The sequence below is a fragment of the Xiphophorus maculatus genome, chromosome 13, assembly GCF_002775205.1.
Source record: "Xiphophorus maculatus strain JP 163 A chromosome 13, X_maculatus-5.0-male, whole genome shotgun sequence".
Classification (NCBI taxonomy): Eukaryota; Metazoa; Chordata; class Actinopteri; order Cyprinodontiformes; family Poeciliidae; genus Xiphophorus; species Xiphophorus maculatus.
Genome location: NC_036455.1, coordinates 17484265 through 17496707, shown reverse-complemented (window position 1 = coordinate 17496707; position 12443 = coordinate 17484265). Strand labels below are relative to the sequence as shown.

The window sequence follows — 12443 nt, the reverse complement described above, 5'->3', positions numbered from 1 at the left end:
CATAAACCTCTTGGGCAAGTGGTTCTGACCCAGGTGCAGATTACTGTGTTTGACCTCTGACCCAGAGTGTGTGTGTGTTTGGTCATACGTGCGCAGGTGTCTGCTTGTAACCCTTCAATCCAATATGTTGCAATAGCATTTGTGTGTGTGTTGCCATAAGTGGCATAGGAGACAATAAACCCTGTTAGCGTTTCACCTCTCACCCTTTACTATTAAAGTGGAGAGAAAAAAGAGAAGCAAGGGGGGAAGGGAGACCAGAAAGAAGGGAGAAACGAGGCAAGGTGAGTTAGTTTTAACTGCATAATAATAGTAAAGCTAAAAATATGTTCAACCTCTAGGACATTTTCACATTCTATCCTGTTGCATTTACTAGATTTAGTATCCCGAATTTGGATTTTATGTGTCAGACCAACACAAAGTAGTGAATAATTATGAGGAGGAATAAAAATGATGCACACGTTTCTAAAATTTCACAGAAAAGATGGTTGTGAAGATCCCCATTTAGTTGCGATTACATCTTTTAGGTTATGTTTCTCACAGCTTTGCAAACCTACACACTAACGGTTTCATGTTCAAAAGATGAGATGAGGAAAATTCAGAAATATTCTGAATTTAATAACATTATGGGGTTGTTTTGAATCAGCTAGAAATTGGATGCCATTTAAGAAAAACTATTATATCAACAGGTAAACAATTTTTTTTAGTCATAAACGGACATCTGTGTGATATTTACAAGTTAAACACTACAATAATACTTGGGATATACTGTATAATACAATACCCTTGCAGGAGGCAGTGTTGATTGTGGAATAGCATTGATTATATAGGCGTAAAGTTTAGGTGTTTTAGTCAGAATATGCTAAAACTGGCATCTTCTGCAACAATCAAATCTTCTTTATTTTAAATTCCCCCCCCCCTCCCCCGGTTAAATTCCTGATAACTCCAATAGAAAGCTTCCAACTTTTAAAACTCCAAGAATTTTGCTCAACTTTATCCAAACTTTTTTCCAAAATGACTTCCCTTTTTTTTTTTCAGGCTTCCATAAAGGCCAGATTTATGACGTGTTATGATAGCAGAATCACTACGGTTGCTTTCTTGATTGATGCTCTTCTCATCCTGCCTTCTGTCGTGGTGAATTGCGACACTTCTTCCCTTTTCAGATGATAAATTGAACAAGGTTCTTAAAGCGTTGGACATGGCTTTAAGACCCAGTTGGACATGGCTTTAAGAACTTCAAAGTTCTCTGCTATAAAAACATCTTATCCATCTTTTGTGTTGGTCCATTGCATAAAATCCTTAAAGGAACAAAATTAAACAAATCAAAGGGAGATGTGAGCAGGGGGGAAATGAGAGCGGACCAAAAATCAAGCAGATGGAGAAGGAGGAAGACGTTGGCTCCTCGTGACGCACGCGGTATGTTCGTTATCACTTCCTGCACCCGCTCGTCTCATGAACGTTCATACACACGTGTGACTCCATGTAGTCGGTAGGAGCCCGGCTCTCTCAGGAGCTGCAGCATGAGTCAGGAGGAAAAGTCCAACTCTAATGTGGAAAAAAAGGCGGGTGGAGGGACAAAAAAAAAAAAAACACACACACAAAAAAAAAACCTTTCTGCAGATGGTCTTCATAGTTTACATTTTGTCTTCCTCTTTCAAGAATGTGTGTGTGTGTGCCTCAAAGTTCTCACGCACACTGTATTAGGGGCCAGCTGGGTTTGGCCTGGGCTCTCTACACATGAGCCTGATTATGACTCAGTATTGCATTACTGACATTCCTAAATAGATCTTTTTTTTCTCCACTCCTCTTTCTCCCCCCCTCTTTGCAACTGTTTAGCTCTTCCTTGACCCTTTCAGTTTCGCCCCAAACCCGTGGCACGTTATCCGTTCGCCTCCGCATCCAATTAGTTCCCACTTCAAATTTTCTTTTTCCCTCTTTTTTTTTTTTTTCTCTTCTCGTGAATGTTCAAGCTGTCGGTGTGCATTACACATGTTGCTATGGCCCTAACACTTCTGCCCAGTATTTCACATGCAGCTGAGGAGGAGGAGGAGGAGGAGGAGGAGGAGGAGGAGGAAGAGGACAGGAGGCAAAGGGAGGGGCTAGAAATTGAAACCGTCAAGCCCGCTCAAAGGAAATGTCAGAAGATGCAGAAGAATAAGGGATGAGTCTCTCCGTCCTGCGATTGGTTCGGTAGTTTGAGCTCGTCTGCATGTGTGCTGGAGGAGTTGTGGGCGTGTCTTAAAAAGCGGGGGGAGAGATGGTGTGGCGCCATCAGTAAAAGGAGCTGACGGAGATAGTTTTTTGGACACAGGGGGGATCAGGTGGATGAAACACAACCCTGGAGATAAGAGAGTACGTGACAGGTAGCAGCTCCCTGGTTAAAAAAAAAAAAAAAATCCCACTGTGGGTTAATCCACTAGGAGGAGGAGGAGGAGGAAAGGAGCGACTGCTCATACCGCTCCTCGCAGCTCAGCACGGGAACAACGGGCAGCCTCCTCCGTCTCTCATTTACTTTCGTCCTTCCTCTGTCACTTCCTCTCCTCCCCCCCCTTACCTCTCCTGCGTTCGGCTTGCCAATCTGTCCTTCCTTTCCTCTCTCTCTCTCCTCCCTCGCTCAGTCTCCCTCTCTCCCTTCCTGACTTCCTCCTCCCTCCCTCCCTCTGTGTCCCTCTGTGTCACTGGAGACCGTCTCAGTGTGAAAATGCCATCCTGCTCTCCAGACTGTTGCCTCTTACAGGCTGTGGAGGTAAGGGACCTCTGTGTGTGTGGGTGTGTGGGTGTGGGTGTTTGTTGAGTGTGTGTTTCTTCTCCAGTTTTCTGTTCTGAAGCTTGTGTCGGGCTTTCCAGGAGCGACCGAGTGTCGGTTTGGAAGCATGCTTTTTTTTTTTCTCTCTCTTGGTTTAGTGTTTTTAAAAGTTTTCTCAAACAAAAACTCATGAGTCATACATTAAGTTATTTTGTTTTTCTTGTTGGGGCGGCATGTGGGAAGAGAGGAGGCAGTCTTTGGGCTTTTGCAGAGGGCAGAAAAAGTGCAGTGACGTTGTTTCGGATTTCAGAGTGAGCCTTTGTGTCGCTGTTCTTGCTCCTGGTGATGTTTTGTGTTTTTAGTTTTTTTTCCCAGGCAGTTTACGTTTTAAATTCTTTTGAGTTATTTTATTTTTTTTAAACTTTGCAGAGCTTTCGTCCCGACTTCATTTTCCGCCCCCTCCCTCTCTCCTTCACTCCCTCCCTCTCTCCTCCTCCTCCCGTCCAGCCCCCTTGGCCATCACCGGTTTTTCTGTCTTGTTTCATGTCATCTAAAGCAGCGGTTTTTCAGTTGCAGAAAAATATTTCTGCTTCGACGAGGGGCAAAAAACACACAAGCACGCACACTTATATGAGGTTCTCCGGGCTTCGCGGCGTCATTTCTGTGGTTCGCAGACACTTTCTGATGTCGGTTCCCCCCTCGGTGAGAGAGAGTCCTGTGCGAGGGTTATCTGTGCTGCAGCGCACTCGAATGAGGGCAACATTACACCCGGTTTAGATGTCGCTTTGGGCACTGGGCTGGAATGGTTCAAAATGGCGCAACAATGGGAGGTTCTCCTGCTTTAAACCCGACCCGCTCGCAGCTCCAAGTGGTGACATTTTTAACGACAAAATTCAACACGTTACAAACTCACCGACTTAGTTCAATCTCGAAGTGTGAGTATGGGATTTTTAAAAGAAGAGTCTTCTTTTTTCTGCATTTTTTTTTTGTGTAGACTCGTCCGAAGGTGCCCGTTTCTTGCACGTGGGATTTTTTTGCGGAGGTTCAGATGCGTATTTGTTGGTGTTGGACGAAGTTTGGTTGTGTTGTGAACAAAAAGGGCTGAACTGAAGGCGCAAGGGCAGGCCAGCCTTTCCTGGACGTCATCCTTCTGGGTTTTTTTTTTTTTTTTTTTTTTAAAGCCCACTTCATGTTCGAGTGACAGAATCATGTGAACACAGCCTTTTTTAAGGGTGGACTTGGTCATGGAGGTAAATTTAGACACTGCTGTTTAATTATTATTTTCTCCGCATAATCTAATTCCTGGGAGCAACTCGGGACACACCGTGCACTACACTTTTTTTATTTATTTTTTTTCTTTTTCTCTTCTCTCTCTTTCTCCTGCTCGTGGAAAACATGACCTCCACCGTTCTCATTCTCATTTGTGCCGTGTGTCTCTTCAGATCGTGAAGGTTTGGAGCGAGGATGGCGCCGGCAAAGTGGTGGAGATTCCAGCCGACATGACGGCGAGAGACGTGTGTCAGCTGCTGGTCTACAAGAGCCACTGCGTGGACGACAACGCCTGGACGCTGGTGGAGCACCACCCCGTCCTCGGCCTCGGTAGGGGAACTCGTCCCGGCGTGGCTCTGACACACCAAGGCGCCTATAGGGCAAATAGCAAATTTTTGCCTTTACAGAAGTCAAACTTTAATCCTTCCTTACATTTTACGTGGATTCAGATTATCGCGATCAGATTTAAAGCGATTTTCATGGTCTGGGATTGACGACGGCTACTTTTATCGGACTTAATGGTGAACAAAAGCTCGTTAAAACCATGTAAACCAGATTAAACAGGAATATTTTCCCGCTATGACCGTGTTTATTTGCCATCAACGGATCTCTTCTGTGCTTGTGGATCTTTTGGTGCCTCTGCAGAGGTAAATGGACTCTATCTGGGGTGTGCCGGAGTTTAGCAGGGGCTTTAGTGCTGCAAAGGAGTGATACCCTGAGATTTTAAATGAATGGATGTATTGGAAACTCTGTATTTTATGTCTCCAAATGAAATCATATGTAACTATTTATAAAAAGATGCCGTGTTAGACCCACCTGTAACCTAATCCTCAACCTCCAAGCTCATTAGACGTGGTCTCACATGCTCCTCCTTTTGTTTTTTTTGTGTATTTTAGTGACTGTGCTGCGTTGCAACTAGAGCTGCACAATATGTTGAGTTGCAGTTGTGATCGCAATGTCAGTGTGTACAATATCACACTTTCAAAGGACTGCTTGGGTGCAGTATTTGACGGCGGGATAGGATTTCAGGTGCTTCTCTAAGATGATAAAATTGACAACATGGATGTTGTTTTTTCTTCCACCTGATCTGCATCTTCGCGATCAAGATCACAAAGCCGAAGGAGATTGCTTGTCACATTTTAAAGATGTTAAAGAGGGTAGTTGGAAAAATTTGCTTTAAGTGTATCTCGATTCTGCATACCAAGTGTTTTTGGTCCAGTTTCTACTTACAAGTAACTTTTTGGCAAGATATAGGAGCCGGTTTTAGGTGAATAATTCCTTAATGTTGATGAAAAAGTACTATTTTACTTATAAGACATTGTTCCCTTCTAAGTGAAATAATCTACCAGCAAAACAAGTACGTTTATCAATATCAAGGAATAATTGATTTAAACAAGCTCCTATATCTCACTGAAAAGTTACTTGTAAGTTAGTTTTGCCTTATTTCAAGTGTACTAATATAATTCCACTAGAAACTAGACAAAAAATACTTGCCCAGATTTGTTTTTGCAGTGTGGGCGTCTCTAGAAAACGGTTTCCTTTCTAAAAGCTTCTTGCAGCTTTTGCTCCGTCTCCGGCGTCATTTCTAAACATCGTGCTAAAACTGAAAATGGCTAACTGAGTAAGAGAGGTGATGGTGGTTCGTCTGTGCATTTCAACCTTAAACCCTTGAAGTTGCAGATTGCAGTGTGGATGTGCATAATAAGCTTGTTTGGGCAGGGCGTTGAAGCCGGTGCTCCTAAACGCGTCCCTAGCATGGGCTGAACGTGCGTACGCCTGCATCTCCTGACGAGGGAGGTGTGGCAGTTGCAGGATTATCCGTTTTCCATGTTCTACTTACAATCCCTGCACCCCCCCAAAATAATTTACTCAAGAGGGGCTGGAAAGGGGAAAAGGAGAGAAGAAAGAGCCGCTTTTCCTCCTCACTTTTTTGCTGGGACTCCCTTTGAAGCTTTATTAATTTCTTTTTTTTTTTCTTAACTGAATCTTTCTTTGTCCTCCTACCAGCATCGTATTTATAGAGTCAAAGAATCGCTTTGTGTGTTTTTCTGCTTGAGCTGTGTTTCTGGAAAAAAAAAAAAAAAGTACACTGAAGAGATGGAATGTGAGTTGCAGAGAGCGAGGAAGAGGGGGGGGGGAACGAAAGAGAGAGAGATGAAGAAAAAGCAGGAGACAGAAAGAAAGAGGAGGTGTTTAGGAGGTGTGGGTGGGGGGGAGAGGATTTGGAGAGGGCGAGAGGCCTGGACTTAAAGCGTCATACCAGAACCTCGACGGGCCAATGGCGGCTCACCGTCGGACGAGCCCCTAGCTGTCCTGGCCAATCAATCTCCCGTTAACCTTGCACAGGAAATTCCCCTGCTTGTAGCCAGCACGCTTGTGAGCGCGCACACAACCGGAGTCCAGACATTTCCACCCCTGACGCGCAGCCACAGAGCTGTTTTTAGCACAAACACCGACCACACTTTCACAAAAGAAATGTTAAAAATAAAACCTTTATTTTATTAAGGCTTGAGTGATTTCAACATGATTTTTTTTTTTAAAATTAGCTGTAGGATAATGGTGTAACCTTTAACCTTTCGTTGTTCAGGAGTAGTCGTAGACAGACAGAAGAAAGGAAAGCAGTGAGTGGGCAGGTCAGGCTCTTAATGTGTGCTTGTGTATTTGTGGCTTGTACTTTGCTTATGGCTTTGCTGCTCTCAGCAATCAGCCTAAATACATGACATCATCCTTTCTGCAAGGCCCCCCTCCTCATCCTCACTGCCTCCTCCTCCTCCATCTCACACCACTTCTCCTCTCCACCTTCACCTCCTCCCCGCCTGCCTCACAGTGCCTCTGCTTTTTTTCACAGCCCCTCCTCATTCAACAACTCAGAACTCCCTCTCCCTCCCTCCTTCCTCCACCTTCACTTGTCTCATAGTAACAGGCAATTTTTCTTGCTGTGTCATTGTATGCAAGAGTTGAACTGGGGATGTGATGATAAATATAGAGGCAAAGCACCCCTGCTGGTGGCGTGAATGGAGGAAAAAAAAGACAGTTAATCTGAACACTGGTGCTCTGGAACTGGTGTGGCTAAGTCAGGTTAGCATTTCTGACTGGGTTTTACTGTATGGTGGGTTGTTGCGAATGGGTGTGTCTGCTTGAGGGGATGTCAACGCATGTTCTGTCGAAATTTGACACGTTTTTGTAATGCGTTCAAAATTGGCCTTAGTTGATAAATATTTGGGTAAAAACGCTACATTTCTGATAAAATGGCAACGTGTGACATCAGGAGAACGAAGTATAGGAGTGAAACTAAATTGCTTTGCAAAAGTATTAGTAGGCTTTGAATATGTTCCCATTTTGTTATAATACAACTACACAATGTTGCACATTTTAGTAAAGGTTTAGTCAAATGTATTTTTCTCCCAACTTTTGTCACAATTTCAGTAATGAGTAATAATTTTAGTTTTAGGCCCTGAAACTAACAGTATCTTCGGATGTTGATTGGGAAGACACCTTCAACCAGCTGTAGTTGTCATGCCAGGCCACTAGATGGCGCTGTGACTTTAGCATGCGCTCTTTAGCTTTAGCTTCCACCTCTCTAGCTTCACTGTCTCAGTCTCCTATGGAGGAAGTCCTCATTTAGCACATATATTTCTCATCAGAAATTGTGCTAATCTGAACAGTTATAAGTAGTACGACACCGTACAAAGTTGTCCGCTGTTATTTTTGTTGCCATCTGACCCTGAATGTACAGACATAACCCTGCAGCCGTGCGTTCTGCGCATGTGCGCAGAAACGAGAGGCTGGATGGCAACAAAAATATGTTTCGGCTTAACTGAAGAGCGGTTCCGTGTAAACGGGGCCTTAGTCGAGAATCTACTCGATTAAATTGATTGTAAATTTATCCAAGAGGCACGCTTTTTTACGACTTCTTGGGTCTTTGTGGAAAATAATTTCTTGAAACTTTGCTGAAATATTTACTCTAGGGTGGAAGAAATAAAAGTTAATTTTACAACACCCAGAGGCACAAATTAATTGCTATTTTTCATTGCTTGTTATATAATGCAACTTTAATTACTTTTCCCTTTTTTCCCATTCTAAAATGGCCAAATCCTGGGGTGTGTATTTAAGCGCAGTACACACACGATTCATCAAATTAACAATGGTGGAAGCAATGCCAGTAGCGCAGGAGTCTCAGCTTTCCAAGTTCACATGTATCATTTTAAAATGCACAATTGGAATATTAACATTGTTACAGTACATATCACTTCTGCTATCATACAATATAATCATTTCACTTCTTTCCACTCTCATTGGATACCTTTCAAACTTTTCCCTCTTTCCCACTTGACTAAAACTTGTAACTATATTTAATCTCCCTGGACCATTTTTGCTGAATTTTTATTAGTTGGCGAAAAATTTCAAACAATGCTAATTCATCTTAGCATTAGTCATTCTGGCTTTTTTGTTCAGTTCTTCTTGGCAAAAACTACCAAAGCCCTAAATGAACACAATAACCATTTGCATTTGTGTGTTTTCCTGGGATTTTATATGATAGACCAAACAAAATGTGCCTGATTGTGAAGTGGGAGGGAAATTTATATGTTTTTTTTAAATGAGAATTTTAAGTTAATGTAGGAGTAAATTTACTGAAGGAAAGATATGCCAATAGACAAAAAGGGGACACAGCAAATATGTGCAAGGTGTTCTGGCTAGATGGGACCAAAATTAAGCCTCCTGCTCCACATGACAGAATCTGCACCAGAAAACTTAGCACTGCATATAACAATACATATCTGGAACAAACGTACGCAAAATTGTAAAACAGTCGAAACACTGAGTTCCTTTTGGATTAAAAACACACCTGCTTAGAGGTGCTTTTGCATCGTAATAAATGAAACACTAACCAACATTTTGATGTGTGATAACGACACTTGGAAACATTTTAGATTTCAATAGTTGATTTTTGTGTTTTTATGATGTAAAGCACTTTGAATTGCCTTGTTGCTGAAATGTGTTATGTGAATAAAATCTGATTTGATTTCGATATAACGGCGCCAAACGGGGGACATTATTTCCATCTACATATCCGACTAAAACGTTCCACGTAAGAATTTAACATTAGAAGTTATAAGACCATATGAGTGTTGCTGCTACACGTGAAATTGGTTTCAAGGACGAGGTTTTTCTCACCGATGTGTGACACGGTACTAACTCTGCTCATCTGCTTTTGTTCTCACAGAAAGGTGTGTGGAGGACCACGAACTGGTGGTTCAGGTGCAGGCCTCCATGAGCAGCGACAGTAAATTCCTCTTCAGGAAGAACTATGCCAAATATGAATTCTTCAGGAACCCCCTCGTGAGTTTCTCGCATCCCTGATTTTACCTCTCCGTGACTGCTTGTTCTTAGCACGCAGCTCCTTTCTCACAAACACATGCACACACACCCACACCCACACACACACACTGCAGAGTCCTTCCAGTTATTATTTTTCCCCCTTGACTGTTTTGGGAATACACAGCTAAGGGTTAAATATATTGTGTTCACCTTAAATGTAACAAGACGATCACATTTTTACATTTTGTTTTCTCCTTGACTCTGTCTAGAGCAGTGGTTCCCAATGTGTGGGGCGCCCCCCCTAAAGGGGGCGCTGTGCCATTGCAGGGGGGCGCAGTGCGGGAAGCGGTATGGATGAATGAAAAAAAAAAACAGTTACGCAAAAGTGTTTCACTGTAAAGATGGTTTGTAGTTTGTTTTGTTGCAACCTGAAGTGTGAAATAAACTTCAGTGGAATTTGAAAACAAAATATGTGTATAGGTTTATGTCTGGTTGAACGATGTGTGTGCCCAGTTGATTTTTTTATTCTTTTTTCTGGGGGATTTTATTGTAATGCATAGGGGGGCCCAGAAAATCTTTGGAAGCCACTGGTCTAGAGGAACTGAATCTGCTCTGTGAACCTGTGTTTCAGCACATGCTGCGTCTATCATTTTACAAGTACATTGACTATAAATCAATGCTCACATGCTGATGTTTGATGTAATGTTTCACCATCTTTAGGTCAGTATGTCAGGAGGCAAACAGTTGACTAGCAGTAAACATTTAGCCATCATTTAGGCACTTTGAGCTGGTGCAAAGATTTCATTATGCTGCCTGCAAACGGAGCATTTCTGTGGTTTATCCACTGCTGTGAAGGTCCAGTCCACACATTAATCTTCTTTTACTTACTGTAGAAGTTCTGTTTTTAAATTTGAAATACTAATAATGTGATTTTTTTCTTCTAAAGAGGAATACATTTTTCGTACTTTTACTTAAAGTACTTCTCAAGTTTTTATTCAACTTTATTCAATAATGAAAAGTTTAAATAATTTCAAAAGTAATTAAAGTTGCATACTTATGTTAACCCATAAGGCTGTTTATTTCATGGAATACTTTAAAATAACTTGTCACTTAAAATATTTGAGATGGAATATTCAGGAAAGAAACAAAATGGATAATATTTCTTAAACCAAACTTTCATTTTATGACTTAATTAATTGCACCGTATCCAACTTGGAGACGGTGCCAACTCAGTTCAGTTTGACAAATCAAAAATAGCTTCACACTAAAATGTATTAGAACAGCCAAGATGGGTTAGAGTAATGGGATTTATTGATTATACAGATCTGGCTGGGTATGTTTGGAAAATAAAACAAAAATTTTTAGGAGGTTAACTTATGACTAAGATTGGGAGCAGTTCTATTTTCTGGCTTTTTTTCCTCAATAAATACATTTTCATTTAAAACCATTTACCTTTATGGTTTTAAATAAAGGTGAAGGCCATTTACCTTTATTTAAAACCAGTTTCAAATGAAACCAGTTTTTTTCTTTTGCATTTACTCATGCAATCTTTGTCTGATACTAAAACCGGTTTGATCTGAAACATTTAATAAAAAATAAAAAAAAACTGCAAGTAAGCAAATATTTGTCCATTATATGCAAATTTAAGGAAAAAAAATAAGTAAATGTCCAATAAAAGTGCTAATTTGCTAAGAGAAGGTGTGTAAGCATTGTTTAGCTGGAAGCTCTGGAATATTAACAACACAGTGACTCTGAAACGTGTTAAGTTCCCACTGGATTTTCTCATGATGAACAAAACTACTCAACATATTAAAAGTAACTCTCTGCTGGCTCATTTAGGAGGTAAGCTGGGTGGATATTTGCTGCAAAGACGTGGAAGCAAAAGAATCAGAGCTATTGAATAAGATCCAGTAAATCAAAGCTGCACGGTGTTTGTTTGTTAGTGATGCAGCCTGCAATCATTTAAAAATTTAGGAAAAAATTTAATAAGTAGGAAAAAATCATTTTCAAGCTTCTTTTTTTTTTTTGTTAACTCAAGTATCGCAGCAGCTTGACATGCAGTTCTTCATGTCTCAGTAACCCGGTGCCAGCCAGCCAGGCAGCGTTAGCTACCCTGCATGGCATCTATCTTCTGGTGATGTGAACTCAGCTGGGGGCTCTCTGCAGCTGTATAGAATGACATTACTGCCGGGATGATTTAGGTGTGTGTCAGAGCCAGCAGGTGATCTCAGCCCTGTGGTAATGAGCACAGTAAAACAGCAGAGTGCTGGCTGCAGCCTGTCAATCACGCTAAGAGTGGCGCTGCTGGCTAAAGGGGATTACATCAGCGGGTGAGATCATACTGCATCTACTGCAAGGCTGGAGTGCCCTCTTTCACTTCCCACCACTTAGCGTTTGAGCCCTCGTGCCCATTACACACACACACACACACACACACACACACACACACACACACACACACACACACACACACACACACACACACACTCGCATAGATCTATTCTGTAAAAAGAGATGCTGTCCTCTCTTAGCTCTTGCATGCTCTAAGTGGTTTCAGGTGACTGTCTTTCTTTGTCCCTTTCTCTGACAGTCATTGTCAGCGTGTTGGTTTGTGTCCTTCTTTCCCATCCAGAACTTTTTTCCAGAGCATATGGTGGCTTTGTGTCATGAGTCTGACGGTTCGATCCCTCAGTCACAGCTCTTACAGGTGAGAAAGTTACCTGCTAAGAAGTTAAAAACTAATTTAACGTCCTAAAGATTCGCTGTAAATATCACTTGCGTCTCATCGGATGCACAGATTGCTTTGCGAAAGTATTCAAACCTCTTGAACGATTCTCATTTTGCCACGTTTCAAACCCAAGCTCTAAAGAAATGTATGTTTGTGGTTTTAAGTGTCAGACCAGCACCAGGAAATGCATATTTATGAAGAAGTGGCCAATTTATGAACAAAAGTGATGCGTGTCTTTAAATGCTGTAAGAATCTGAAAAGTGTTTCACACATTTGTATTGCAAATTGTCAAATTTAATAAAAACGCATCCGTGAGCATCTAATTTGAAGTCTTTCCATAAATTCTGAATTGAAAGTAGGCCTGGACTTTGACTACGCCATTTT

At 41.6% G+C, this 12443-nt stretch overlaps 1 protein-coding gene across 3 annotated transcripts in view; it reads left to right on the top strand.

The window, feature by feature from the left end:
• The window catches only part of LOC102222201 (growth factor receptor-bound protein 10-like), a 54873-nt gene that overhangs the window by 27679 nt on the left and 14751 nt on the right, over positions 1-12443 (top strand). For 2 of the 3 annotated variants that reach the window (XM_023344793.1, XM_023344795.1), the window contains 3 exons: positions 4186-4342; positions 9237-9352; positions 11964-12038. In XM_023344793.1, coding sequence (XP_023200561.1) covers positions 4186-4342; positions 9237-9352; positions 11964-12038 — 348 coding nt within the window. Of the gene's footprint in view, positions 1-2195; positions 2744-4185; positions 4343-9236; positions 9353-11963; positions 12039-12443 lie in introns of those variants that run through there. The other variant, XM_023344794.1, reaches the window with a different exon arrangement.